Source organism: Sciurus carolinensis, chromosome 13 (assembly GCF_902686445.1).
Source record: "Sciurus carolinensis chromosome 13, mSciCar1.2, whole genome shotgun sequence".
In the NCBI taxonomy this organism is placed as follows: Eukaryota; Metazoa; Chordata; class Mammalia; order Rodentia; family Sciuridae; genus Sciurus; species Sciurus carolinensis.
In genome coordinates this window covers 23,104,842-23,132,471 of record NC_062225.1, presented here as the reverse complement: position 1 = coordinate 23,132,471, position 27,630 = coordinate 23,104,842, and the positions used below count along the sequence as shown (strand labels likewise).

Below are 27,630 nucleotides of genomic sequence, written 5' to 3'. Positions count from 1 at the left end.
GCATTTAAAGAAATTTTTGACTTGTGAAACATGGATGGATGAACAAAGTTAAACATTGTCATGCTATGACTTCCAGTAATATGTGAAGAATTCCCAAACATCCCAAATCCCAGGGGTTGTAGAAAGAACCTTGTCTGCAATCAGAGGCAAGCAAGTTTTTAATAAATCAGTCACAAATACAACATGGTATTTTAAATATACAGTAGGAACATTTATTTTAACACTTCTAAAAGACATTTCTCCATGCCTGATGATTTGATATAAAAATCAAACCCATCATACTTTCCCCATCAGTCTCTCTACATCAAGGGCAATCAGAAATTTGTACAACATGAATATTTGCTTCTGAAACAAAAATTACAAATTAAGTGATAACAAAAATACACAAATCAACTGGACCCTAAACAAATTTCTAATGAATTCTTTCCCCTTTCTCTCAATCACCTAGAGCTTCTTTCTTCAGCCTCATTTTGCTCCTTTTCCTTTCTTTGCTTGGCCATGAACTTCTGTGAAAGCAATTTGCAATATGAAATACTTATTAGATATTATTTTCCTGAATGTAAAAATCTTTCTAATATATTTCATTGCATTTACTATTTAAAAGTGCCCACCTCTAAAAAATAAAGATTATAAACACAGTGCCTTTTATTAGTATTCCTTCTCTTCATTCATCAATCTTCTGATATTTTACGATATACCAAGCTTTATGCTGGGTGCTTGAAGATTCAGTGGTGAACAAGATAGACATTGTATACAACAATCGAAGAACAAAAATAAACAAGGTAATTTTGGGTAGTAGTAAGCACTCTAAAATTATAACAAGGCAACTGATTAGGTTGACTTGGGGTGGGGGCAGGATGGAATGTCCTATTTTAGCTAGGTCTTTCTTAAGCAAAGGTCTTTCTGAGGAGCTGATATTTGAGTTGAAACCAAAAAGATGAGGAAGACCTGGGGTCAAGAAGAGGAATTGAGAGAGAGGAAAGGAACAGCAATATAAAGATATAAAGCTGGCAAGGAGCCCTCATGAATAAAAAAGCAGAACAAAAGACCAGGTACAGGGCTGGGGATGTGGTCAAGGGGTAGAGTGCACTTGTGTTCAATTCTCAGTACTGTAGGGGAAAAAAAAGTCAGAGAGCCAGAAAAATTGGGATGTAGTCAGTAATAAAAAGCTGAGTTCAGAGAAGTTCCAAAGCAGATCAGGTAGGGCTTTATGGACCCACAATAAGAAGTTTAAATATTATTTCAAGTGCCCTATGACGTGGAGTTTAAATGGAAAATGACACAATAAAGTTAAATGCACAGGGAACATAAGCAAAATGTATGAGGGTCTGAGCCTAGAATAAAACAGCTAGGATCAAATCCTAGGTCTTCCACTAACTAGCTATGTGACCTTGGGTTTAGAAATGTAATCCTGAGTCTGGGTCTTCATCTCTAAAGCTGGAATAACATCTACCTTTTAAAGTTGATGAGGGGATTTAAATAAGTTTTTAGCACATAGTAGCTCAGTGTTTGATGAGTGTCTGTGACATAAATTCGACAGAAAGGACACATAAAACAATCTCAAACATTTAGGAGGAATCAGAACCATTGCTTCAATGGCTAAGGATGATTCTCTAGAGCAGCGCTGCCTAAACATGCAAAACTTAAAAAAGAGGGCTTTGTGATCAATCAATTTAGGAAATTGTGTTACATAAGCTTAAGCAGGATTCTTTATGGCTAGCAATTTAAAATTTTATTGTTTCCCATATATTACTTATTGGAAGAAAGGTTAGTATGCTAACACATATATGACTTTGTAACAGGGTATCAGAATATGTAGTTTCTCACACTTTAATTGAGTGTCACATGAGACTATTGATCTGTAGAATCTACTCTGGCAAATGCTATCGTTTAAGGAAAAGAAATAAGGGCTAGAAATCACTAGCAAGGTACAGTGAAGAAGAAAATAAGATTTTGGACTTAGATGAATAATCGGACAAGAACATCTAAAAGTTCTTGCAAAGGGGAAAAATATATAGTTGGGGTAGATATTTAGTTCAATAATAAGACAATAATAGCACCTGGAGATTTTTAGGAGTTAATAATTAAAAATTACCTCTGTATTTTGCTTATGACGTGTACTCTTGCAGTGATTTGTCATTGCTTTTTCACCTGAGTAGAAGAGGGAACAAATTGGACAGAAAAATCCAGCCTTCGGTACAAGAAAATCTAAATCTTTAAGATAGAGTGAGAAGAGAAAGGAAGAAAATTAATAATGTTTTAACAGATCAGTTTATCCAAACATATTAAAAGAATATGTATACTTATATATAAGGATAGTAAACACTACATACTCAGGAATCAAGAGCAATAACTTTAATTACAAAATAATTTTTAATTTTTTAAGAAATTATAACCAGGTACAGTAGCAAATGCCTGTAATCTCAGAAATTTGGGAGGCTGAGGCAGGAGAATCAAAGTTTAAGACCAGTCTCAGTAACTTAGGAAGAACATGTCTCAAAATTAAAAAAGGACTGGGGATGTAGCACAGTGGTAAAATGCCCCTGGGTTCAATCCCCAGTAACCAAAAAAAATAAATAAAAAAATAAAAAAATTCAGAGACTCTCAGGAATGCCAGAATTCCACTAAAATGGTATAATGCAAACTGAATAAATTCTCATGGATAAGGCTGAATTAGAAAGAACTGTTCCATTATCCTTCAGAATAGAATCTGACAGAGTCAAAAATAAACATTTTAGGAATTACCTGTTAAAAAATAAGAGGCAGAAGCAGAATGATGGGCAACTGCTTGTGGAGTGTACTGGCTGAACAAACAAGGACCCCTCAGCTTACCTCATAGAGTCATGAAAACAGTTTGCAAACTTAAGTTTTTTTTGCATATTCTGCCTAACTGGAGTTTCTGTCTGGGCAAGTGCAACTCAATTCTCACCACAGCAGCAAAGAAAGCACCAGAAATAAAACAGGAAACATATATGCCAGGTTTTTTTAAAGATGGCAATAAAAATATCCCTGCCATGTATTTAAAAAAAAAAAAAAAAAGCCTACTTAAGTTGTCTTCAGAAATAACAAGCAAGATTATTCAATAATTCATTTAAATAACAGAATAATTATTGTGGTACAGAATTTTTATAGGAAAAGGAAAAGAATGTAATTTTTACTTTACCTTCTGGGATATCAGGTGTCACTGATTTGCCTAAAGAAGAGTCTTCAATCTTCTTACGTTTTCGATCTGGTTCTGAATCCTTTAATCCAGATTCTTCATCAACTAAAGTCATTAAAAAATTTCAAGGAAAAAAGGAAGCTATTCAAAATAGATTTATAGACTTTGTGAAGTTAGTGCTGGATAATCCCTACCTTCAATGACTAACTTAGAAATCAAAGGAAATCCTCCTTTGGTTTATACCACCTAACTATTCTGCATATACTATTCTCAAGACTGTCTCATGTCAAAAAGTATATGGGTCAATCTGTTTAGATTTATTAAATGCATTTAGAGGTAAAGGGCTAAAGCTAGCAGAAAATCTTATTTATATAAAGTTTCAGAATAAATTTACAGGGGAGCAGAAGTAGTCAAGTTCTACAGTTACTGGGAAGAGTTAACTTGTCTATGTAAGGTGCTGGGTTGAGGAGTTAAGTGGAAATTAGGAGAAAGGATACCAGGAGAGAATAATTCTGATGTATCCCCCCACCGTCAACCTAGAAAATTAATGAGCCTAAAATGATAGACTAAAACAGAAGTAAAAGTGAAATTATAAATATTAAAGCTCAGCAAAGTGAATGACCTCTAATGGGCTGTGGACAGCACTCTGGGCCCAGCTGAGATAAGATTCAAAGAACTTCTTGGAATGAATCATGGTTGATAATTTTTCCTTACAGAAAATAGAACAGGAAGACAAGGAGGGTGTTGCAAAGAGAATGGTAAAGGAAGACCCTTATAGTGCTATTTAAGTCATCCTGGTAAGAAATTCCCTGATATCAGGAACTTTGTGTTCTTTCCTATACTTTCCAGCATTTTACTACAGAGAGTATCCAATATGATGGACACAAAGCCAAACACTTGTTGAGTGAAGTATTCTCCCTTGCTGGACACTATTCCTTTTTTTGTTTCAACTTAAATTTTATTAATGTTTTCGGACATTTTGTTATTGTCTGGCTGCTTGGAAGCATGAAAAATAGTTAGATCATTTCTACCTGATGCTGCAACATTGGAAGAACCTTTTATAGATCATTTCCACAAATACATCTCATTGTAATATCAATGTTCCATTATCTCTCTAAATTGTAAAGATAAAAATCACATCAGTACCTAATAATTCTAAACCTACCATTTTCCACTCCTGTTTTATTTTACTGCTTTTCTACTTAGATGGTAATCTTTGGAACTTTTACCACCATCCCATGCTATGTAACTGTCTCCACACCCCAACAATCCTGCTTTACCTTCACTAATTTGGAAGGCCTCTTCACCTTTTGCTGATTCTGTTGCAACAGCTTTTTCTGAGGGTGGTGCTTTACCACCAATTCTAATTCTCTTCGTTGGTGTTTTAGCTTTAAAACAGAAAGACTAAATTTATTGCTCTAGTAACAATATTTAAACTGCTTTAAGTTAAACATATTGAATTGAATAACAATTTCAACCCTTTAGTTTTAGCAAATATCCAAAGCTGAGAAGAAACCCTATTTCTATTATAAAATAGAATTCATTTAATAAATATTCCTTGTAGTTAAAACATCCTCCTATGTTCCCATTTATCACAATCCAAACAACTCTTCTTCCCTATCTTCCTTACTTAAGGTGGCTATATATGTTTTTAAAATTTATTACATAAGCCTGTGGGGACTTAGTATTTTATTCTTAGTTGGTTTAAATTTTCCCAGATTTTCTTTAATGGAAATTATCGCATTCAAATCCTACAAGTGCTGCTCTACTATTCTAAACCATCAAAATATTACTTTAAAATAAAATTGCACACTTATGAATTGTTCTAAGTTTAAACAAAAACTGGGTGGCAGTATGGTATAAACATCCTTCTAATCATCAAAAGCTGTGTTTCCCACAATGTAAATATAGTATTATCATTCCAATTCTAATTTGGCTACTCTAGCTTGTTTTCTGGTTTTGACATCCTTTCTTGAGGTTTAACAACTTGGAGCAAAAGTTCTGCTCTAAAATTAAGGGAACTATGTGAAACTTGTACACATTTCTTTGGAAAATATTGTGGGGTATAACTCTTATTTGCTGGCTTATATCGATGCAGGGTGAAATTACTGGTAATGCCACAACATATATTTTTAAATTAATTTTAAATATAATCCTCTCAAAAAACATGAAAACTACCACTTCCAAGAATCTACCTGCTAAGTGTCTTTCAATCATGGTTTTCAGATCTTCTGTAATATTCTCATTTACTGGACCTGTTTGGGACAAGGCTTCAAGTTTTGTCTTCTTTGTGTCCATGGCTCTCTTCTTTCTATCTCCTCTTTTATCTAGAGGACCATCATTTTTGCTTTGTGCTAATTCAACTTTTAAATCACTGTCTCCATCTTCCTCCTCTCCAACTTCATCAACAGTAACAAAATTAAGTTCTTCTTTAAGGTTGTTAAAATCAGCCAGAGAGTCTTCATCCTCTTCAGTTACTTCATCCAAAGTCACTAAATGCAAATCACTGCTGTCATCCTGTATTTCATCTACAGTGACTAAAGTAGAAGGATCTTCTGGCATCTGAGAAGAAATGAACCCAATGGAATCCCTTACAGCATTTCCTTCATCTCCTTTAGCATTTAAAGTGGCAAAAGTTATGTCTGCTGACTCATTTAAAGGTAGCTCTTCTACTTCTCCAATTTCATCCACAGTTACCAATCGTTCTTGTTTGAGAAGATCTTGTTCTTCAGCCACTGATAGAACAGTAACATCTTTCGGTTCACTGTGGGAAATGCAATCATCCTGGTCAATTAATTCATCTAATGTAAGAAGTGAATTTGAATTTTTTACCATTTCTTCCATATTTAGTTCTTCTTCATCAATTACTTCATCCACAGTGACTAGAGCTTGTGCAGCTGCATCTTCTTCTTCCCCAATCTCATCCAATGTTACAAAAGATAATTCTCCCTCAACACCACGAGAAGCAGATGTTTTCCCTTTCTTTTTTTTCAAGTTAAGTTCAGAGGAAGGAGTATTTTTAAGAACTTCTTTCCTTTTTCCCTTTAATGGAGTCTGCTTGGCTTGAGAAGAATTCACTTCTTCTATAACCTCATCCACAGTAACAAATTCATCCAAGTTAAATGGAAATAATGGTTCCTGTTGGAAAGTTAAAAATCACAGCATTAACAACTATTGACCACTCAGGTTGCAAATGGTCACAATAAATGTGCAGGCAGATCATTTGTAAGAATTTTACTGCAGTTTCCTATAAGTTAAAATAAAAATAAAAATTTTTTAAAGCCTCCACAAACAGATTAAGTATAATTCGTACAGTAAATGTTAAAGGGATTCAACGCTATCCACCTTCCAATTTCACAATTACTTCTTACATGATGAGTTTTGCAATACAACAATGGCACAAAAACACCACATTTAAGCATCTGTCAAACACTATAAAGAATTTACTCTTCCATATGTTAAATATCTAGTAAATGCTCTGGGACACTTAATGGACTTTTAAAAGCTAGAAAGTAAATAGCTCAGATTGTTCCATTGACCAATTTACTTACAATACATATTTTAACTTATACAATGCTAAGAAATAAAGTTCATATTTTGATAAAGTAGCACGAAATCATTATTAATGTAATTATTTTTGAAAATAACACATCTGTAATTTGAAAAACAGTTAGTGCTCCTACATTTAGTATGCTATCAATGATCAACTACAAGTACATGTAATAAACTCAGTAGCCTACTGCAAAATAAAAAATTTTGGTAGTAGAATTAGTGCTAGGGTCAAAAATAAAACATTTCACTGCCATTCCTTACTCTATACCTCTCCAACTCTAAACATTTTATCAACTATTTTAAGGCAGACTCAAGTTATAAGATAGATGAATTCTTCAAATGGAAGGATGGAAATGAATGGCTGGTGTTTAATGGATTATTTTTTTACCTCTTTAGATTTGGAACTTCTACCAGTGGTGCTTTTAAAATTCTTAGTGTTTTGCCCAGACAAAGCCTGAAATATTAAGTAAGAAATACAGGAAAATAGAATTTACATCCAGGTTATTAATGTTCTTTAAAAAAAAAAAAAAAAACCCACAAAACAGAACTTAACACAATTATACAAATATTTAACAAGTATACAAAACTAAGTTACTGGTCATTTAATAGTACAGGCATAGTCTCTGTAAGTTGTAGCTAAATTCAGTTTTACAGATCTTTTCTTTACTATATTCACAATCTCTGAGTTGGGCAATTAAGTGACCAAATAAAGGAAGCTTCAAATTCAAAGAAGAAAAATTTTCTCACTCAGGAGAATACTAAATCACCTTAGGAGATTCACTACAGACTTTCCTTTTAAACCAAAGTTACATTTTTTACCAAATAATGCTTTTCCAACTAATTATGAATTTTGAGTTTTATATTCTAAATGCTTACTGGCTTAACTCAATGGAATTGTTTAAGAAAGGGAAGTGAGAGCTTGGGGGGGTAGAGGGAGGAGACGAAAATATGAAACAAGGTTACATCTCCTAATCCATAGCTACAGCAACAGAGCTAAGCACTTCAAAGACACACTGAGTCATCTTCTTACTCTCCTCACCTTATTGTTGCTGTCATCCCGTTTCATGATGGAAGGTCTAGCCTCTGTTTCCTGAGACTGTTTGGTTATTTCCTTGTAATCCAGTTTAGAATCCTTGCCTTGCAGGGCTGAGATCTTTCCACTGCCTCCTCTGGTAACACCACTCTGAGTGGGTTTGAATTTACTGCTGCTTTCTGCCAAGCCTGACCTGGTACTTTTGAGTAGACCAAGTTCCTTGGCTGAAAGTTTCTTTTCAGTATTTACTTGATCTCTGAGCACAGATTTTAGAAAACTTTTCTGATTTTCAGTTTTTGACGCCGTAGTTTTTGCCTTAGGAGAAGAGACCATAGCAGCCTTAATGTTTGATTTACTGCTAGATACATTTGATACAGCCAGCATACTAGTTTTACCAGTTTCATCAGGCTTATTGGTCTGACCCACTCCTTTATTTGGGCAAGCCTTGATTACAATGTTTTCTGCAGGCTTTTCTTTCACTGCTACCATAATCTTCTCCAATTTTTCTGCAACCATCTTAGCTTCATTCTTTTCAGCCTTCTCTGTTCCTATCTGTAGATCCGTTCTGGTTTCCTTGGTATTAATTTCATTCTCCTCCTTTTCATCCATGTTGCTTTTTTCAGAAATATCCTTTTTGCTCACTATCTTCTCATCCCCAGTACAAATTCCTGATGCTACAGTCATAACACAAGCTGATGGCACTATTTCTGAAATACTTTGTTTGTCCACTTCAGCTACGGCTTCTACCATAGACTGTGTGATTCCAGAAAAGAAATCTTCTGTTTCAGACGGAGAATCGTCTAGAATTCCTTTGATATTCCTTTCTTCTATAAGTACACTATCTGATATTGGTAATTCTGTTCCAGGGTTCATAATTTCTGCCTCTTCCTTCTCAAAGTCACTGGTACACACCTGTTGATTTAAAGCAGACTCCTCTATATTTTCCACAAATAATTCAATACTAGCCGGAGTGGATGCTACAAGAGGAATTTCTATGTTGACCTCCTCCCCTTGAGTTTCAATTTCCAATGTTTCAATAGCAAAATCAGAGTCACACAGCGCTTTTTCAGGTTCTTCCTCACAAGGCTCTTCCTGCTGTATGAAAGTTTCTGTCTGAATATTGGGAGTAGTTTCTTCTTCAACCTCACTAGGTTTAACAGAGGGACTATCAGCTGCTGTCTGCACCTCACTTTCATCAACTGGACTGTTTTTCAAGTCAGGGCTAAAAGTATTTAAAAACAAACAAAAAAGAACACAAACAAAAACAAACAAAAATCAAACTATGATGAGAATTCAACCATTATAAATAATTCTGTTGATGCCAATTGTAAAGACTTCCTGAAGCATTCTTAATAAGCACTGGGAAATCCAGTCAATTGGCATTAAAGTGGTTAAGATGTTCTGGTGTAAGTATGTAAACAATGTAAAAATTTAAGAGATCCTTCATCCTACTGAAGTTTTTTGGCTTTTTTTTTTCTTTTTTTTTTGTTGGTACTGTGAATTAAACCCAGGGGTTCTCTACCCCTGAGCTAGATCATCAGCCCTTTTTTACTTTGAAACAATGTCTCACTAAGTTACCCAGGCTCAATCCAACTTCTGATCCTCCTGACTCAGCCTCCCAAGTTGCTAGAACTATAGGCATGTGCTACCCCACCTGGTTTGAAGATTTCTCTTTAATTCAAAGGAAACAATGACAGACGTATGACTGTTGATATGTTTGTTCATTTTACTCCTCTGAGTTATAATCAATATTTTTTCTGCTGTGTCAAGTTTGTACTTCATACTGGAAGACCAAATGTGAATTTGAGATACCATGAATTATTATTAGAGGTCCTATCCTCTCATCAGAGGTAAATGAAATAAGAAAATATGTGTACAGCTCTACAATGAAACTAAAATTCTGTATGTGAACTTTACCTAAAAAAAAAAAAAAAAAAAACTGGTAGGGGGAAATGCCACTCTTAACCATATCCCCTCATTCTTGGATGTGAGAGATTTGCTTTTAATCTCCCACGAATTATACTTATTAATGATATACTTAAAAGGAAATTTCTCTTTGGAAATATTTTTTAAATAATTGTTGGAAACTTATAGGTGAAACGGATAGAACATGAACATACCGTCTTATTATCAAACATTTATCTCTGGCTACATTATAGAAAGGAATATATGTTCTTATTAAAATAAACCTTTCTTTACTAAGAATAATATAAAATTCTAATTATTCAGAAGAAATAGAGAAAATACACACCCAAGTACATGTAATTGATGTTATCTCATCATGGTCTTCCCAAACCCAAAGCAAACGAAAGTGTGTGATCTTATAATTCCACTACTTACACTGAGGCAGAGACAAAATAAAGTATTTTTAATATTAATGTTCTGTAGATCAGAATTTATCTTAGGAGAATAAGGAACATCTTAGCTTTTGAAGACAATATCTAGCATGCTGGCAACACAAATTAATGTTTAACAAATATATTTACATAATTACATTAGAAGCAGCAGGTTGGAGGAAAACACCAGAAAATGATGATTACCCTACCAACACTTCACAGTTAAGAGTACTAATCTGACATGCTTCTCCAAGGACAGTTACATATCCTTCAGTTGACAATGCAAGATGATGTGTACCTGTGTCCTGAGATGTTAATTGCATTTCAGAAGAATGGAAAAGGTTCAAATCAGGGTCTAATCATTTGAACAAATAAACTTGTACTCCCCAAAGGATGGTAAATTTAATTAGGCTTGCAAAGAAGAACAGAACACTTTTCTACTAGAAACACCTGTTTGTTCAAAAGTTGCAAAGGCACCAAGTTTGAATAATTTGAGCTAAACAGCCAGGAACCACAGACCTTAATATGTATTCTATTTACGGTAAAAGTTACACTTTGTATGATGAAAGGCTAATTTCATTTGAAATAATTCACATCCTTTATATCAAAAATACCGATGGCTGATTTTGACTGTTCCTAATTCTTAGGACTAGTCAAAATACAGTTTGTGACCAAGCACATACATGACAAAAGAAGTTGTGATATACAGTTACATGAATATTATTTCTCAAAATATAAGACTCATTGCTGATGATGAAGAATAAACTCAAACTCCTGAATCATTACTGAACTGCATATTAACCCTAAAATCTTTACAAACATTTTTGGGGTTGGAAGAATAACAATGAAGAGGATTTTGATTCCTGGCTCAAGGATATAGCAAGACTTTTTCCCCTTTATCATATTTAAAGTTTGTCTATAAAAAGTTATTATATTTTATACAAAATGAATCACTATGCAGTTCTACCCTTGAAAGAGAACATAGACTTATGTGGAAAAATGGTTTAATTTCATATTTGTCCTTCTGTGCCTCTCTTTAAAAATTTATAGAATTCATTTACCAAAAATCAATACCTGGCTAACATGGAAGAAAGCCTCGATAGTGATCAATTCAGGTTGGAAAGTCAGTTTGAGACGTCAAATAAGTGACATTATTAACCTCAGAGTTAAATAAGAAATCTTTTTAAAGATCAAAGGAAAACATAGTCATATTCTGGAAAATGGCAAACAAAAGGATTCCAGTAAGGCATTCATATCACAGGTATCTAATTTCCTATTCCCTGGTCCTACCCTGCACTCCCATAATTCCAGAATTTCAGAAAAGGCATAGAACAAAAGCTAAACATGAGAATGAGGGTTAACACCATAAGACAGATATTCCAAGAAACTTTAGACTTTGACTACACAATACTGAAGATTAGTGTTTATTTCAGAGGCTCACTGGGTACTTCCCAATATTAGTGAATTAGGGAAATTAAATCTAGCATCCTTATTTGGAACCTTAGTCACATGATAAGTAAATACTGATTGTATGGGGGGATGAATACAGGCATAATGTGGGTTATTATTAAATTATGAATATGATATTTTCTCTATGTGGGATATTTATTTAAATAGTTTACATTAATTATAAACAAAAGGATCATATTCATGATGAATGGGCAATCACAAGTACTTTATAAACATTATTATTTTCTTAGCATCAGTTTCCTCTAAAAGAAATGTTATATATTCTGGCCATATCCCACATCTCTCTCCCTCATGTTATATAAGTCAAAAAAAATTGGCAGCATACTGAAAATTAAGTATGAAATTATTAATGCTAGAATTTCTAAATTAATTTTATAAGACTGAACTATCTGTAAATTCATTATTAATACATTTAATTTTAAAAGATACATCTAAACAATAAAAGAAAGATAATGATCAATTACTACTACTATAGGCAATAGCTTTTCTTGAAGATTTCAAAGAAAACTATCAAAGTACATAAAATGAATTTTGGGGACAGCCTACTTATTTACTAGTCACAGAGTTATTGTGGGCAAGCTGTAGGTCTCTCTACACTACTATGTGTGGCACTGTTATTTATTGAGCCCTTTGTGGCTTTAAGAGAAAACATTGTTGGTTGTATTATTCTTTAGGTATGTGAATATAACTGGGTTGACAATGTACAACTTAAAAAAAAGTAAGTGTTGACACGTGGAAAATACACGGCTTCAAAGTTACCCAACATATGTTAATGCACTCACAGTCATCTTTATTATCCAGAATAGTATAATTTTATAAAAACTACTGAGAAGAAAAACCCATAAGACATTCTGTTTTCAGGCATCTTTAAATGAGTGCATTAAATAACATAAGTACTTTTTATATTTAAATACTTTCAAACTGCTGTTTCAAGTTTATATGTTCTTATAACATGGACTAACAAATACCAGTAATGAATTAGTACACAAGAGGTAAGAGAACTATTCTAAGTCAGTGATTTGCAAAGAAAAGCAGTGAATGGCGGTTATTAACTGGTGGGATAAGGGGATGACACAGAGTATCCATTAGAACGAAAATGTTAGTAAGGAGAGGGTTTACTTTACATGTGATCAAATCAAGTTTGAATCACTAGTTTCTAGAGACTTTAAAAAATCATTCATCCTCTGAAAATACAAAGGACTTCATATTAATTTTTTTCTTTTTTTGAGAAATTTTCCTTTTCCCACTTCAGTTTCTAAAAATGTACAAATGTGTACACTAAAAATTATCTTTTTGTGTTTTAAACTATATACACTGAAAATTATCTTTGTGTTTTAAACGAATGAAATTTTGTATTTTGGAGATTAAACACAATTACTATTGTGATTATTTTGGAATAGAGGAATCTAACAAAAAGAATATAATGTTGATCATGAAGTTGAATTGTTCAAATCTCTGCAAAGCAATTTATAAAGAAGTAATATTTATATATTTAATCCAAACAGTAATACTTATATATTCAATTTGTATAGTTTCTCTAAATCAGCAATAAAACCTAAATGAGATAAAAAACAAACCCCTAAGTCAAAGAAACCAAAATTGAAAACCACAATGACTTCATATATATATAAAGAATGAGTAAGAGAAATTTTTTGCTACCTAAGAATATTTACTATAAATATGGAAATACAATTCAGTTAACTAAATGCTATACAAAAATGTTAGCAAACTTAAAGCAACATACCTTTCTTTTCCTGGTTCTGGGTCCTTCTCAGTCTGAGCCTGTAACACAATCCATATTTTTGTAAGAGGTTATTGTACTGGATTTTAATATTCAGTTAAATGTTTTTTAAGTCTAAAGTTTAATCCATTATATCCTATTGTTCTATATATAGTACACATAAAAAACTACAAAATTTTATGGGACATCTGTAAAATTGCTCAGTTTAAGTTTTTAAAGGTGTCCTACATACAGAATGATGAAACATGATGAGTTAAAAATCAATGAACAGGTAGTTTTCAGTGTTCACATAACAATCAGGTTCTAGAAATTTTTTTCTCATTAAAGACCACTAAGTTGTGTTACACAGAAAAATTCACATATAGCAATTAAATTTTCTTTAATGATGACATGAATGAGAAACTATCTGTGGCTTAAAGAAAACCAATAAACCTAAAATATCAACATCCTCCTTGTGGAATAATTTTAAAGGATTTCTAATTATAAAGAAGACTTAAACAATTTCCAGGGGCTGGGACTGTACCTCAGTGACAGAATGCTTGCTAAGCACATGTGAGGCATTGGGTTTGATTCTTAGCTCCACATATAAATAAATTAAATAACGGCATTCTGTCCACCTACAACTACAAAAAAAATTAAAAAAAAAAAAAAAAATTCCAAGCACATAAAACTGGTTCACAAAAGGTATTTCATACAACTGTAGCACTTAAAAAAAATTTAAAACTATCCCCAGAAAAATCCAATAAAAATGGAAGAGAAGATATAAACAATTAAGAGGAGAACTTTCCTCAGGTGAAGAATACACTGATTCCCCACCACCCCCCCGCAGTACTGGGAATTGAACCCAGGGTCACTTTACCAATAAGCTACATCCCCAGTCCATTTTATTTTTTGAGACAGGGTTTCACTAAATTGTCGATGTTGACCTTAAACTTGTGATCCTCCTGCCTCAGCCTCCCAAAATTCTGGAATTAAAGGCATATACTGCCGTGCCCAACTAAGAAGAGTTCCAATAAAATTTAATTTAAAACAAATATACATACTTCTTTCTCCCAGGAGGAAGTAATAAAGCAGCCTATACATCCTAGGACAATGATGATTCATATATAGAATCTCTCCACCCACATGTCAAAAAATGCATATTACATTTTTCAAAATTACCTCAATTTATTCTCATGAAGACAAATTTACACTGTTCCATAAACCATGACAACTGTGATTACAAAACAAATTTTAAAAGAAAAAATATTTAAGCTCAGAACTAGTTTGACTACAGATTAAAAACACATTTTTTTAAAAAGAATAATTATTCAAACTACATTCAGAGTATATCTTCTGAGTTTCAGGTGAATGCTTTTTTTTTTTTTTTTTTTTTCATTTTCTAAAGGAACAACAACAAAAAAAAAAAAAAACAAAAAAAAACAAAAAGAAAGTTACCTCAGATAAATCCACCTTTGGAGATAATGTGCAGGTCAATACATGGTCACCTATGTTTTGTGGATTTTGTTTCAGAAAGCTGTACATTGATTGAGCAGATTCAGGACTTTCTAACTGAAGAATTGCCTTTAGAGAAGATAAAAAAAAAAAAAAAAGTATGAGTAGTTCCTAAAATATTAAAAGTAGAATTACATTTATTTAAGTATGATCTAGCCATTTTTTTCCCCACTCTCCCAAAAGACCTGCAAAAAAGGGACTCAAACATTTATTTGTACATATCAATTGACAGAAACATATTTACAACAGCCAAAAGGTAGAAGCAACAGAATTGTCCAAAGGATGAGTAGATTTTTAAAATGAGGTATAATGCATACAACAGAATATTGTTCAACCTTAGAGTAGAAATTCTGACACAAGATACGACATGGATGAACCTGAAAGACATGTTATCGTTTAGATATGAGGTGTTCCCTAAAAGCTCATGTGTGAGTCAATGCAAAAGGATTTAGATGTTATGACAGCCTTAACCTAATCAGTGTGTTGATCCACTGTGATTAACTGGATGGTTACTGTAGACTGATAGGATTTGGCTGGAGGAGGTGGGCCACTGGGGGTGTTATCTTGGGATTTATATTTTGTCCTTGTTGAGCAGAGCTCTTTCTGCTTCCTGATGTGATGTCTTGAGCTGCTTTCCTCTACCATGTCCTTCCACTATGATGTTCTGCCTCACCTTGAGCCCTGAGGAATGGAGTCAGCTATCTATGGACTGAGACCTCTGAAACTGTGAGCCTCAAAATAAATTCTCCTCCTTTAAAATGGATTTGTCATATCTCTTGGTCACAGCAATGAAATTGCTGACTAAAACAATATACTAAGTGAACCCATTCACTAAAGAGGAAATAAAGTACAATTCAATTTATATGTGGTACCTACAGTATTCATATCCATAGAAACAGAAAGATCATGGAGCATTTTGTCTAGCATGCAAGAGGTCCTTGTTCCATTCTACCACCCCTCCACCAAAAAAAAAAAAAAAAAAAAAAAAAAAGGAGGGTTAAAAAAAAAAAAGGAAGTACAATGTTGATTGACAAGCTGGGAAAAAGAGGAATGGAAGGTTTAATGGACAGGAAGTTTCTGTTTGAGATGACGGAAAAACTTATGGAAATGGATAGCAATGATACTGTCATACAAAATGTGAATGTGCTTAATACTTAATAACTGAAATTAATCAGTGAACTTAAACATTGTTAAAATGGCAAATTTGTTTTTTTTTGCAAATGGCAAAATTTGTATATTTTATCACAATGAAATTTTTTTTCCTAAAATTTCTGAAGAATTCGCTTATCTTTTTCTTTCAGGCTTTATGTGTGATTACAAAGGTATTGTTAATTCTATTTCCAAGTAAAGGAGAGAAAACAATCCTCGGAATGTTACAAAAAGTAAAGCAAAACTGAAAAGGATTATGTATTTTAAACAATAGAGTATTAAGGATGCCTAAATTACGGGCTGGAGTTGTAGCTCAGTGGTAAAGCACCTGCCTAGGCACGGGGTGAGGTACTAGGTTCAATCCTCAGCACCACATAAAAATAAATTTAAAAAAAATTTTTTTTAAAAAAAAGGATGCCTAAATTAATAAAACTTTAGAATTTGTATATGCCATCACACCCTACCTTCTAACCTATGTTACACCATTCCTGCAATACCAAACATGCTCTATTTATCAGTTAGGAACATACCAAAAAAAATAGTCATTGATCAAATATGTACTTCATATGAAGCAAAAATTGTCAACTTTAATAGGAAATCCTACCTTTCTAGATAAAATATTGCTGATCGAAACCTAATTTTAATGGTCATAAACTAAAATTTATATGGAATACAGAGGGCATGAAAAATGCAAACAGATGAACAATTTTTGGTTTTTCATTTTAAGAAAAGAAGCACAACGGCGTGCACCTAATCCCAGAGACTTGGGAAGCTGAGGCAGGAGAATTTCAAGTTTGAGGCCAGCCTCGGCAATTTGGTGAGACCCTCAACAATCTAGCAAGACCCTTCTCAAAGTAAAAATAAAAAGGGCTGGAGATGTGGCTCAGTAATAAAGCAAAGTGCTCCTGGGTTCAATCTCTAGTACCAAAACAAAAGAAGCCAAGTCATGAAATAAGTATTTACACCTCTCATAAATGAAGAAACCTAAATCTACATGTCTTATAGCTGGAAGGAACTTTAAAAAAATATCTGGTAATGTGCATTTCATTTTACAAATAAGTGTAAAACAATTTGCCAAGGTCACAAAGTTAGTTAAGGTCAAGTTAAAATGAACTCAGTCCAAACTTGCCAGTTAGATAATACTTTCTGTACTATTTTACCCTTCTCCCATGTGAGTCTTATTTCCCCTTAAAAACTAAGAGTTCTGAAGAGAGACAGGAAGATAGAGAGTGACTGATGATCATTTTTTCCCTGTCAGTCGAGGGGAAAATATCCTGGTCTATCATCCTGCTAAGCAACTGAACAGTATTTATAGATTCTTTAATTAAAAAGTTGAATTAAAAGTAGCAGACCACAGCCAGGCATGGTAGTGCATGTCTGTAATCCCAGCAACTAGGCAGGCTAAGGCAGGAGAACCACAAGTTTGAGGCCAGGCTCAGCAACTCAGCCAGGCCCTAAGCAATTTAGTGAGACTCTGTCTCAAAATTAAAAAACAAAAAAAGCTGGGGATATGACTCAGTGCTAAAGTGGTCCTGGGTTAAAAATCCCTAGTACCCCAATTCCCCTAAAAAAACTGAAGACCACAAGAATAGAGTCCAGTTATATATTCTATACAGGTATATCAGGAAGGAAAATATTACCTTGTTTTTATTACTCATGAATATGTGGTGATTCACTTTTCCAAACTGAAGTCCAACACAGAGTACACACTGAAGTCCATCTTCTGGTAAATTATCAAGATGTACAAACTGGCTATAAATTTTATCTGTATCTGCCTGTATTTTTTAAGAGAGAGCATAGAAAAATTTAAAGTTGTACCTTCAAACTGTAAACGCAGATTAGCAGTAATTTAAAATCACAGAGGCCAGACGATGTCTTCTCCCAAGAGTAAGAAAATGACTATAGATAAAAATAGTAAGAAGGTCTCTCTTTTGGTGCTGGGGATAGAACACCAAGCACTTATACAGGCAAAAGCAAGTGATCTGCCCCAAAGTAAGGTTCCATTTTAGATCTGAGTAACCACGAAAACAATATGCCAAAATAGGAGGCATGATATTTCCACTATCAATATAATGTTTATCCAAAATATCCTCAAACAGGCACTGACTTATTTGGCTATTAATTAAACACTCTAGTACTTGAGAAAAAAATTTTTACATCAGCGATTATTATACTACTTTACTACTTATTTTTACCAAGAAGACCCCGCATGACATCTCTATCACTCTAGTACTGGTATGTTTAATTTTTTTAATTCCTAAAAGATGAACCAATAAAACAGTGTTTCTAAAAAAGAAGTAAACACAAGCATGTAAATGCAAAACTCACCTCTGGGTCATTTTCTTGAATCAAGGTTGTAAACAGAGCTTCCTAAGAAGTCAAAAAGAGAAAGGCTGAAGACATAAGCTCTTCCTCATTCATGTACTTAGTCAAGATTTGTAATATAAACTCTATACAAATAAGCATTATCCATTATTTCATCAAATGAGCACCAAAACTTTGATTCCTTCCAAAAATGTTTCCATCCTTTTGAAAGTAATTGAAGTCTCACCCCATCCATACAACTTCATTTTCCCTATTCCTCTAAATTAATTAAAGATCGGTAAATGCCACCTAGGGAAGACATCAAATTCACATATAAGGAATAAGAGACTTAATATCAACAAAAGAGAATTTAAATAGTAAAAGAAAATATAACAAAGCAAAGCAGGGGATAAGGAATAACAGATACAGGCAAATAAAAAAGCTACATAGTGTAGAAATGTATCATGAACTGTTGCTGTCGAAATATAAAAAGGCTGAAGTGACATGAGAACAGAATGTCAAAGCTGGCAAAGGATAACTAAGGGAAGGTTTTGTGTACAGGAAAAGAACTTTATCTTATAGGACTACAGTTCTCAAACTTTCTTTTTTCTTTGACACAGTGACATATAAAACAATCTCGACAATTTCCAAGATTTTTGCATTTCCACTTTCCTCTAGAGATATTAATATTTCATTCTAGGCCATACAGAAACACTGAAGGGTATTTACTGAATTTTAATAGATAGGAACTTTATCAGTCTCATGGTTTTGTGAATAAAGGACTTGATGAGATATAACTGAAGGCAGAAATTGAAGGAATATTACTTTGGTGATCCAAGAAAAGTTTTTAAGAGAGGAAGTAACAGTAGGTGGAATGAAGAAGAAGAAACAAATCCTGCAGTTAAGAGAGACAAAACCTCATGAAGGATCACATGTAAGAAATCAGAGAAAAAGAATTAAGATAACTCCCAGGATTCCTCTTTGGATAATGTTAAGATATGAGCAGTGAGGAGATGTCTGTTTCAGAAAATTTTCAATTTTTTTCTAATCCAACAAATTACATACAGGATTCCCTTAATATGAAAGTAACTCTCAAATTGTGGATTAAGTGATTACTAGAAGGACAAAGTTTCCTTAGTGTCTGAGAAAAAAACATGCACCAAAGAAGAAAACTGGGTAACATAACAGACTATAAAAATATGATAAAAAATTCAATAATATCTAATAAAAATGATGGTTTAAGTCTATTATTTACCTCATCTTTTATATTCATGTTTTCAGGAGCCATACTTATGGAGAGTTGATTTCCATCCATGGATATTGGAAAGCAGGTATAAAATTTTACCATAGAATCTGCAGATTTTCTATTTATTTCTATATATGCCTTTTAAAATAAAAATTACAAGTAAAAAAAAGTCTTAATTTTTCTTGAAAAGAAAATACTTCAAATGACTTAAACAACTTAATAAACATTTTTAAGATAAAAAAAAATGCAGACCTCAGAGAGGTGAGGCCCACAGACTAAGACTACTAAGAAATAATAAATGACTTAACTCATAAGGCAATACTACAAATATAAACAAAAGACATTCTAGTAATTGAATATTAAGGTGTTAACTTATTCACTGCATCCTTACTACCAAAATAGTACCTAAAATGTAGCATTTTACGTTTTCTGAATAAATTTAATGACTAATAAAATGAAAAAAAGAAAGAAAGAAAGAAAGAAATGTATAATGACAGTCAAATTATTTTTTTCACTTTGCTTTTCTCATAGGTATAAAATTTTAGCTCTATGTATTTTTGTCTTAATTTTTAAGCCTGGGTAAGTTGAAATTGAATCTTCTATATATTTGCTAATAATGTGGTAGGAATCTTCTATGTATTTGTATACCATTGTAAATATTTTACAAATTATTTTTCATTTGCCAATTTACTCATTGATCTTTAATATGCTATATAGCATATTGTGGATGTGAAGCCTGTTTCCCATTTTATACAATGCTTTTTCATTTTAAATATTCACTTTCCTTTATGCTAATTTTAATGTCATCATTATCTAAAAAAGGATACATAAATTTTAAAACCAAATGCCATTATGGGTGGTGTGATGAAATCTCCAGTCATCCACTTCTTCTGGCCTGGGGCCCTTTATCTATCCGTGCTGCCGATTAGTCACTCAACAGCCATCTCTGTTACCAGACTGCTGAGTGCAGCACTTATTTAAGTAACACTTATTTTACTAAAAAATGGCCTCAAAGCGCAGAGTATGATGTTAACAATTTTTATGTGCCAAAGAGAAGCTGTAAAGTACTTCAAGTAAAAAGGTGAAAAGTTTATACAAATACAGATTTTAAAAATTACATGCTGAGGTTGCTAAGATCTATGGTGAAGACAAATCTTTTTTCCATGAAATTGTGCAAAAGAAAAAAGAAATTTGTGCTAGTTTTTCTGTTGCATCTCAAAATCAAATCAGCAAAGTTACGACCAGCGTGCATGTTAAGAATTTAGTTAAGTACCAGAAAGGCATTAAATTTGTATACATATGTATTGAAAAAAATATAGTATATACAAAGTTCAGTCCTATGAAGTTTCAGGCATCCATGGGAGTCTTCAAACACAACTCTTCTACATAAACAGAAGCATGGAGGGGGAATGGACTACTATTAACTGAAACTCATATTTTTCTATATAATATCTAGAAAAGTATTAAATCTCCAAGTATTTAATAATTATACTCTAATCAAAACTGGGTAGTTAATAATCTAGGTTTTTTTGTGTTTAGATTTTATACTTATATAATATATATACACACTTTGCTGCATTAGGTAGTTATCAGTAATCAATTTTAATTGTTTCTAAACAATCCAAATTTCCCCTATTTCAATATACTAACATATAAAAATCCTTAATATTAAAAAATGCATTCCCTTTGATGTTCATCTATCTTTTTTTTCTTTTCTTTTTTTTGGTGGGGATTGAACCCAGGGCCTTGTGCATGCAAGGCAAGCAGTCTACCAACTAAGCTATATCCCCAGCCCCCATGTTCATCTATCTTTAAACATTACAAATAATCTACTTTTTTAAAAACGAGCTTTACTAAAATATAACTGTCACATCATAAAGTTCACCCATTTAAAAGTGTACAACGGATGATTTTTTAATACATTTACAGAGTTGTGCAAATTCAAATAATCTACTTTTGACATGTTTGAAACAACAAAACTTATTTGTACTCTCCTCTCACTTTTTAAGAACACTGGCTCTGATTGTCACCAAACATATATTCTGTTCTATTCTCAAAGACTTTTTGAGATCTCAAACATACCTTTCAATGATAGGAACACTGCTTTCTACCTTACTTTTCCTGAAATCTCACCTCCTATAAAATATCTTCAACAAGTTGTTTATTATTAACCAAAAATTCTTACTGTGCTGTTTTAAAATTACAAAAACAAATATTGAAAGTTTGTAGCATACGGATAAACTTGACTATTCTTTTTTGGGATTTTTGGTACTCAATCAGGAAGTGCTTAGCCACTAATCAACATCCCCAGTTCTTTTTTTAAATTTTGAGACAGGGTTTGCTAAAATTGCCGAGGCAGGCTTTGAACTTGTGATACTCTTGCCTTAGCCTCCTGAGTGGCTAGGATTACAGGCATGTACCACCGTGCCCAGCAAACTTGATTGTTCTAAGAATAGTGGACATTATTAGTTTATGTCTAAAAACATTACTCATTTAAGTTATCACTGATAAGAGAGAATAAGACATACTAGTAAAAGAATACATAATTTTTAAGTTATTAAATAACTTTTTATGAAACATTAAAGACATGGAACATTTTCTAGTAAAATAAAATCTCAAGCAAAAACTTTGACAAATTATTAAGACATTCCCTCTAAAACTGTGCCTTACTAGAACAGTATTAAAAATATATTTAATTTTTAAAATCCCTTAGAGTAACGTTTAATTATTTTGACATGCTGCTTTTAAATCAAGTATTATGAATTTAATGTTTTTCAAAATTTATGTGCAAACAATATGAACAATATCAACAACTCTCACCTTTTTATGAGATGATAAAATCAAAATATCCTTTAAGCCACCAAATGGTTTTGTCAAGTTATAAATTTCTTCTATAGAATATCCTTTATTAGGTAAATTAGAAATAAGTACCACACACATTTCTTCTGTTTCCTTCAAAATGAATTAAGAAACTGTTATTAAAATTTCTTAATTTGTTTTTATATTTATTTAAATTTATACTTCACATCATTATGTTAGTAATTAAATTGTGTTTATTACTGAGGAAAGTCTGACCAATACAGGAGGCTGGACTAAACTTAAAACAAAACAAACCTTCCCCTCAAATTTGCAAATTTACTTTCTTCAAATACGTAAGTATAAAGTCAAACCACTTGTCATCTGGCCCCAGCCTGTGGGTTTCTTTTTTTTTTTCCACCCAGTGTTTTAAAACATAAGCTCACTTACAACATTTTTCTTTCATATCCTATTGCCATTTCCTATACCTTGTCATGCTGACATCCTCCATCTCCAAACCACTGTATTGTCTTTTTCTTCCCAAGTAAGATAATCACTTTTAGGCAATATAAAAAAGCTTACCCAATTCATTTAGATCCTTACCCAACAACCTAATCCACACTTCAAGTAAGTACTTTCTTTTCTACTATCCCCTATCTCAGATCTATTTTATTCTTCAAGATAATTCTCTCATGAAGCCAATTTTTCTTTTTGTGATTAATGGAGAAATTTCTAAGGATAAGCTATAGTAAGCTTGGCAATTTTTCACTTGTGTAAAAAAAAAAAATAGGAAATTATAATTTTCATAAACCAGATAAGAGTGATTTGCTGGCACATCAGGTGTGTTCAAAATGGTTCCTTCTGCAAAGAACGGTGGTACACACCTGTAATTCTGGCAGCTCAGGAGTCTGAGGCAGTATTGAGTTCAAAAGCCAGCCTCAGCAACTTATGGAATTCCTGAGCAACTCAGCAAGACCCTGATTCTAAATAAAATATAAAAAGGGTTGGGGATGTGTCTCAGTGGTTAAGCACCCCTGGGTTCAATCCCTGGTACCAAAAAAGAAAAAAAAAAGGGGGGGTTCCTTTTAAAGTCCTTTATGGAACTCAAGGTACTGTACTGGTGCTTAAAAACTCTTCCTAAAATAAAGTAAGTAGGACATTCTACTTAGTGACTTCTTAAAGAATGAATGGATTTGTTACAGCAAAAATAAATTTGTGGGGCTGGGGCTGTGGCTCAAGTGGCAGAACACTTGCCTGGTGTGTGGGGGGCACGGCACTGGCTTCTAACCTTAGCACCACATAAAAATACATATATAAAATGAAGACATGCTGTCCATCTACAACTACAAAAAAAAATTTTAAATAAGCTTGTGCTAATTATTAGCAGCTGAATGACCTCAAAAAACAAATAAAATTTGAATTGATATTTTAATATTCTTAATGACAAATATAACCACAAGAAAATAATGTAAGTGAACTTTATGACCTTCAAATAAACTGGAAACTCCACTTGCACCTCCAAAAGCCCCCCCACAACACCAAACAACCTGATGTGTTCTAAAGTTTTAATATTAGCATATCTCCCAGAAAGAAAAAAAAGATACCACAAAATTCTATGAGTTCCAATTTAACAAACTATTATTTACCCAAAACCCCATTTTAGCTTAACATGCTATTCTCAGGGAAAAATAATCTTCAAATATGTACACATTTTTTGGTAATTTGTTCCTAAGTTTTTATTTACTTTGTTAACTGAAGGTTTTTGAACTGAAACCATATTTAAGGAGTCACAAATGACTAAGTATTCCACAACCCAAATACTGTAAATTTTTTAACATGGGTTAAAAAAAAAAAAAAAAAAAAAAGTTTTACCAAAATTTGAGCTTTAAAGAAATAAAACATAAAAACTGACCTTGCTAACTGGTTCATTTTCTGTGGCTTCCAAAGCAGCTTCTTAATACCAAAATAATAACAACAATTATTTTTTAAAAAATTCATGTAGATATATTTATCAAAATCCCACTTTACAATGGATTGAATAGAAGCTATATGCACACGTTTACAATTGACAAAAGACTAAAAAATTAGTAGGAAACAACTCCAAAAGTGACATTGGCTTTTAGATAATATATTTAATTTTGTTCATGTGTTCATTAAGAGCAATATTTTGGAATAATCAAGATAGGGTGAAGATGTGAATCATTATTCTTAATTTGACTTGGGTATGACAGTGGAATTGAAAAATACACACCTACACACAGACACACACAAACACACAAATGATATAAAACTCATTGCTTTTCTTAAAATTTAAAAATTTCCTCTACTCTTAACCATAAGGGAACAAAATAAAATTCTACTGGCCTACCTGGAATAGTTTCTTTTGCACTGTTTTCAGTGGCTTTAGCATCCGTATTGGTCTTTATTTCAGAAGTTGCTGCATGAAATAGTCTGCTTTAGTAATCTACAAAACACTTATCTAATGAAACTAGTGATCTAAATAATAACAAATTATTTTGTCATTTCAGGTCTCCTTACACTGACCTGGTTCAAGTCAAACCCAATTTAACACATATTTCTTTCTGAAACAAAATAATCCCTTTCAGGATTTTTAAGGGAAATTTCAGAATTTTTAAGGGAATATACAATAAAAAGGATCTAAAAAAAAAATATAGAATCATACAACTTCAAGCTTACCTGGTACAGTTACAGGTTTGTTTAAATCTTTATTTTTGACATTCCCAGTCTTTTTGGCTTCTAAAGATTTCTTTCCAGTAGATTTTCCTTTTAAAACAATTGAACTGTTATTCTACAGGTCTGTTCAATGATTTACATGTTTCATACCAATGTATTAGTAAATGAGTCATTCAACTTTATTGTAAAAGTGTTTCTTTTCATATATTTGTTATTTCTATTTATTTTCAATATCCGTTTACCAGTAATAGTAAATTTGAGATACAATTTTTTGCTAATGGCCTTAAATGAGTCATAAGTTTAACCTTCGTGTAGCAGAAACACATAATCACAAAAACCAAAAAAACATGTTTTAGAATTTCTGCAAAGGTTGTTTGAAATTAGTCTGTGAGAAAAGATACCACTAAAAAATATTGCGAAGTTTGGCTAGGGATATAGCTCAGTTGGTAGAGTGCCCGCCTTGCAAACACAAGGCCCTAGGTTCAATCTCCAACACCACCAAAAAAAAAAAAAAAAAAAAAAAAAAAAAAAAAAGCTAAGTTTCAATAAGCTACATTTATTTAAAAGAGTACACTTACAGAGAAAATGCACTATTTCTTTACAGAGAAATTCATCCTACTAACATGGAAAGAACTAATTCTTTTAAAGTAATAAGCATCAGAGAAATTATACAAGCTAAAGGAAATGTAATATGAAGCAAAAGTTCTAAAAAAAAAAAGAACAAAGCAAAGACTAAACAACTTACAGGAGGGAATGACAGAGTAGCCTCTGATTATATGATTACATTATCTGTCAAACTATACAATCTATACAACTATATATATATAGTTAAATATAATCTATAAAGCTATATACAGGTGTATGCATGCACTTATAAATTATAGCTATGACTTATATCACAATACAAAAATGTATCTTTAATAGCAGTTTACTGTCAAAGATGAAAGTACCAACAAATACAAGTCCTATACAAGTCACAGAAGTATCTATTAAATTCTTCAAGATGTTATTAGAGGGCTGGGGTTGTGGCTCAGTGGTAGAGCACTTGCTTATCATGTGTGAGGCACTGGGTTCAATCCTCAGCACCACATATCAACAAAAATAAAGGTCCATCAACAACTAAAAAAATTTTAAAAAGATGTTATTAGAAACTAAAAATTATTTTGTGAATTTAAAATTTGCTTTTCATATTATATTTATATGCTTTAAGGAAGAAATTAAAAGTAAACTTAATAAAACCTCTTTTCCCTTAATAGCCTTACCTGTTTTGACAGCTTTACCTTTAGCAGCTACTGTTACCACAGATTTTACAGAACCCGCTGATTTCCCTAAATCACAAAAGCTACAGTCAAAACTAGTTTACTTAATTAGTATCAACACTATCCAAAGAACTTCACAGAGAAAAAATATAAGCATAAATGAGCATATTTTATTTGAAATATAAAATGCTGTATCATCTTTGAGAGCATCTCATTTTCTAAAATCTACCTATGATGATTATTTCTTCAGGGGGAAAAAATAAAAATCACTGAAATAAGAATTCACCCCCCTGCTAGGGTACTGGTAAATGGCATTCAGGTGAGTTAAATGAATCTCCAAATGTATGAATCAACTAGAAGCTAAATTAGTAATTCGAAGGACATAAAACAATTCCCACATTTTTAATGGCTCTGAAAAGTTAGAGCTTCCCAATCCATGCTTCCCCTGCTCCAGTTGACTGAAAAAATTCAAGAACACCTAAAAGTCACATAAAGACTGCTTTTGACTCATTCCTAATGTGTTCTAGCTGTCCAAGACTATTTGCTTTCTGCCTACACATCTATTAGTGTTGCTTACTTTCTGTGATGATGCTATTTGTAAAAACTGTGATCATCAAAGTTGTTGTAAAGATCACCAGAAAGCCAAAACCTCTGAGATTTAGTTCTGATTATTAGAATTTATAAAAATTCAGCAAGAAAATGCCATAAATCTAAGTTGAATTCCAAGTTAAATTAAGAAGGTATAGACCACTAACTGATTTCTGCACACTTTTCCCCACATATAAACAAAGGTGCTTGGTGAATGTCACAACTACCTAACAGTAACCTTGTGAGAACACAACCATACTTTTGAAAAATTAAATCACACACACAAAGACACAGAGAGAAAGAATAACTGCCATCCATAAGAACCAACAGAAATAGTGTACAAACCCATCCTTTATATTCAAGGACAGACCATAATCTTTGTTCAAAAACAGCAATATGAAGTACCTTTTGGTTTTGCTTTCCAGTTTCAGTTACCCACAGGTTGAATATATTAAATGGAAAATTCCAAAATTAAACAATTTGTTTTAAACTGTGTGTCATTTTGAGTAGTGTGATGAATATTCCATCTGTGAATGTGCTCTTTATCCAGCATACCCATGATGTATACCTGTCCATTAGTCACTCAGGAGCAGCCTCTGATATCACACAATTATTTGAGTGCTTGTGTTTACTTAATTACTTAATTATGGCCCCAAAGCTCAAGAGTAGTGATGCTGGTAATATGCACATGCCAAAGAAACTGTAAAGTGCTTCTTTTAAGTGAAAAGGTAAAAGTATAATTGGTAAGGTATTTCAAGACCATACTCCCTTTTTATTATTTTATTATCATTGCTAACTTTACTGTGCC

At 32.6% G+C, this 27,630-nt stretch overlaps 1 protein-coding gene across 7 annotated transcripts in view; it reads right to left on the bottom strand.

Moving 5' to 3' along the window:
• Positions 1-187: 187 nt before the first annotated feature.
• Znf638 (zinc finger protein 638) overlaps positions 188-27,630 on the bottom strand; it is a 109,311-nt gene continuing 81,868 nt past the window's right edge. For 6 of the 7 annotated variants that reach the window (XM_047522160.1, XM_047522157.1, XM_047522161.1 and 3 more), the window contains 17 exons: positions 26,238-26,303; positions 24,979-25,065; positions 24,650-24,718; positions 24,194-24,234; positions 22,306-22,437; positions 19,495-19,623; positions 18,264-18,305; positions 17,576-17,710; positions 14,730-14,855; positions 13,296-13,333; positions 7,752-8,967; positions 7,101-7,166; positions 5,356-6,298; positions 4,441-4,548; positions 3,164-3,265; positions 2,096-2,214; positions 188-506 (listed from right to left, as the gene is read on the bottom strand). In XM_047522160.1, coding sequence (XP_047378116.1) covers positions 441-506; positions 2,096-2,214; positions 3,164-3,265; positions 4,441-4,548; positions 5,356-6,298; positions 7,101-7,166; positions 7,752-8,967; positions 13,296-13,333; positions 14,730-14,855; positions 17,576-17,710; positions 18,264-18,305; positions 19,495-19,623; positions 22,306-22,437; positions 24,194-24,234; positions 24,650-24,718; positions 24,979-25,065; positions 26,238-26,303 — 3,485 coding nt within the window. In that variant the 3' untranslated portion in view covers positions 188-440. The remainder of the gene's footprint in view (positions 507-2,095; positions 2,215-3,163; positions 3,266-4,440; positions 4,549-5,355; positions 6,299-7,100; positions 7,167-7,751; positions 8,968-13,295; positions 13,334-14,729; positions 14,856-17,575; positions 17,711-18,263; positions 18,306-19,494; positions 19,624-22,305; positions 22,438-24,193; positions 24,235-24,649; positions 24,719-24,978; positions 25,066-26,237; positions 26,304-27,630) is intronic. The other variant, XM_047522163.1, reaches the window with a different exon arrangement.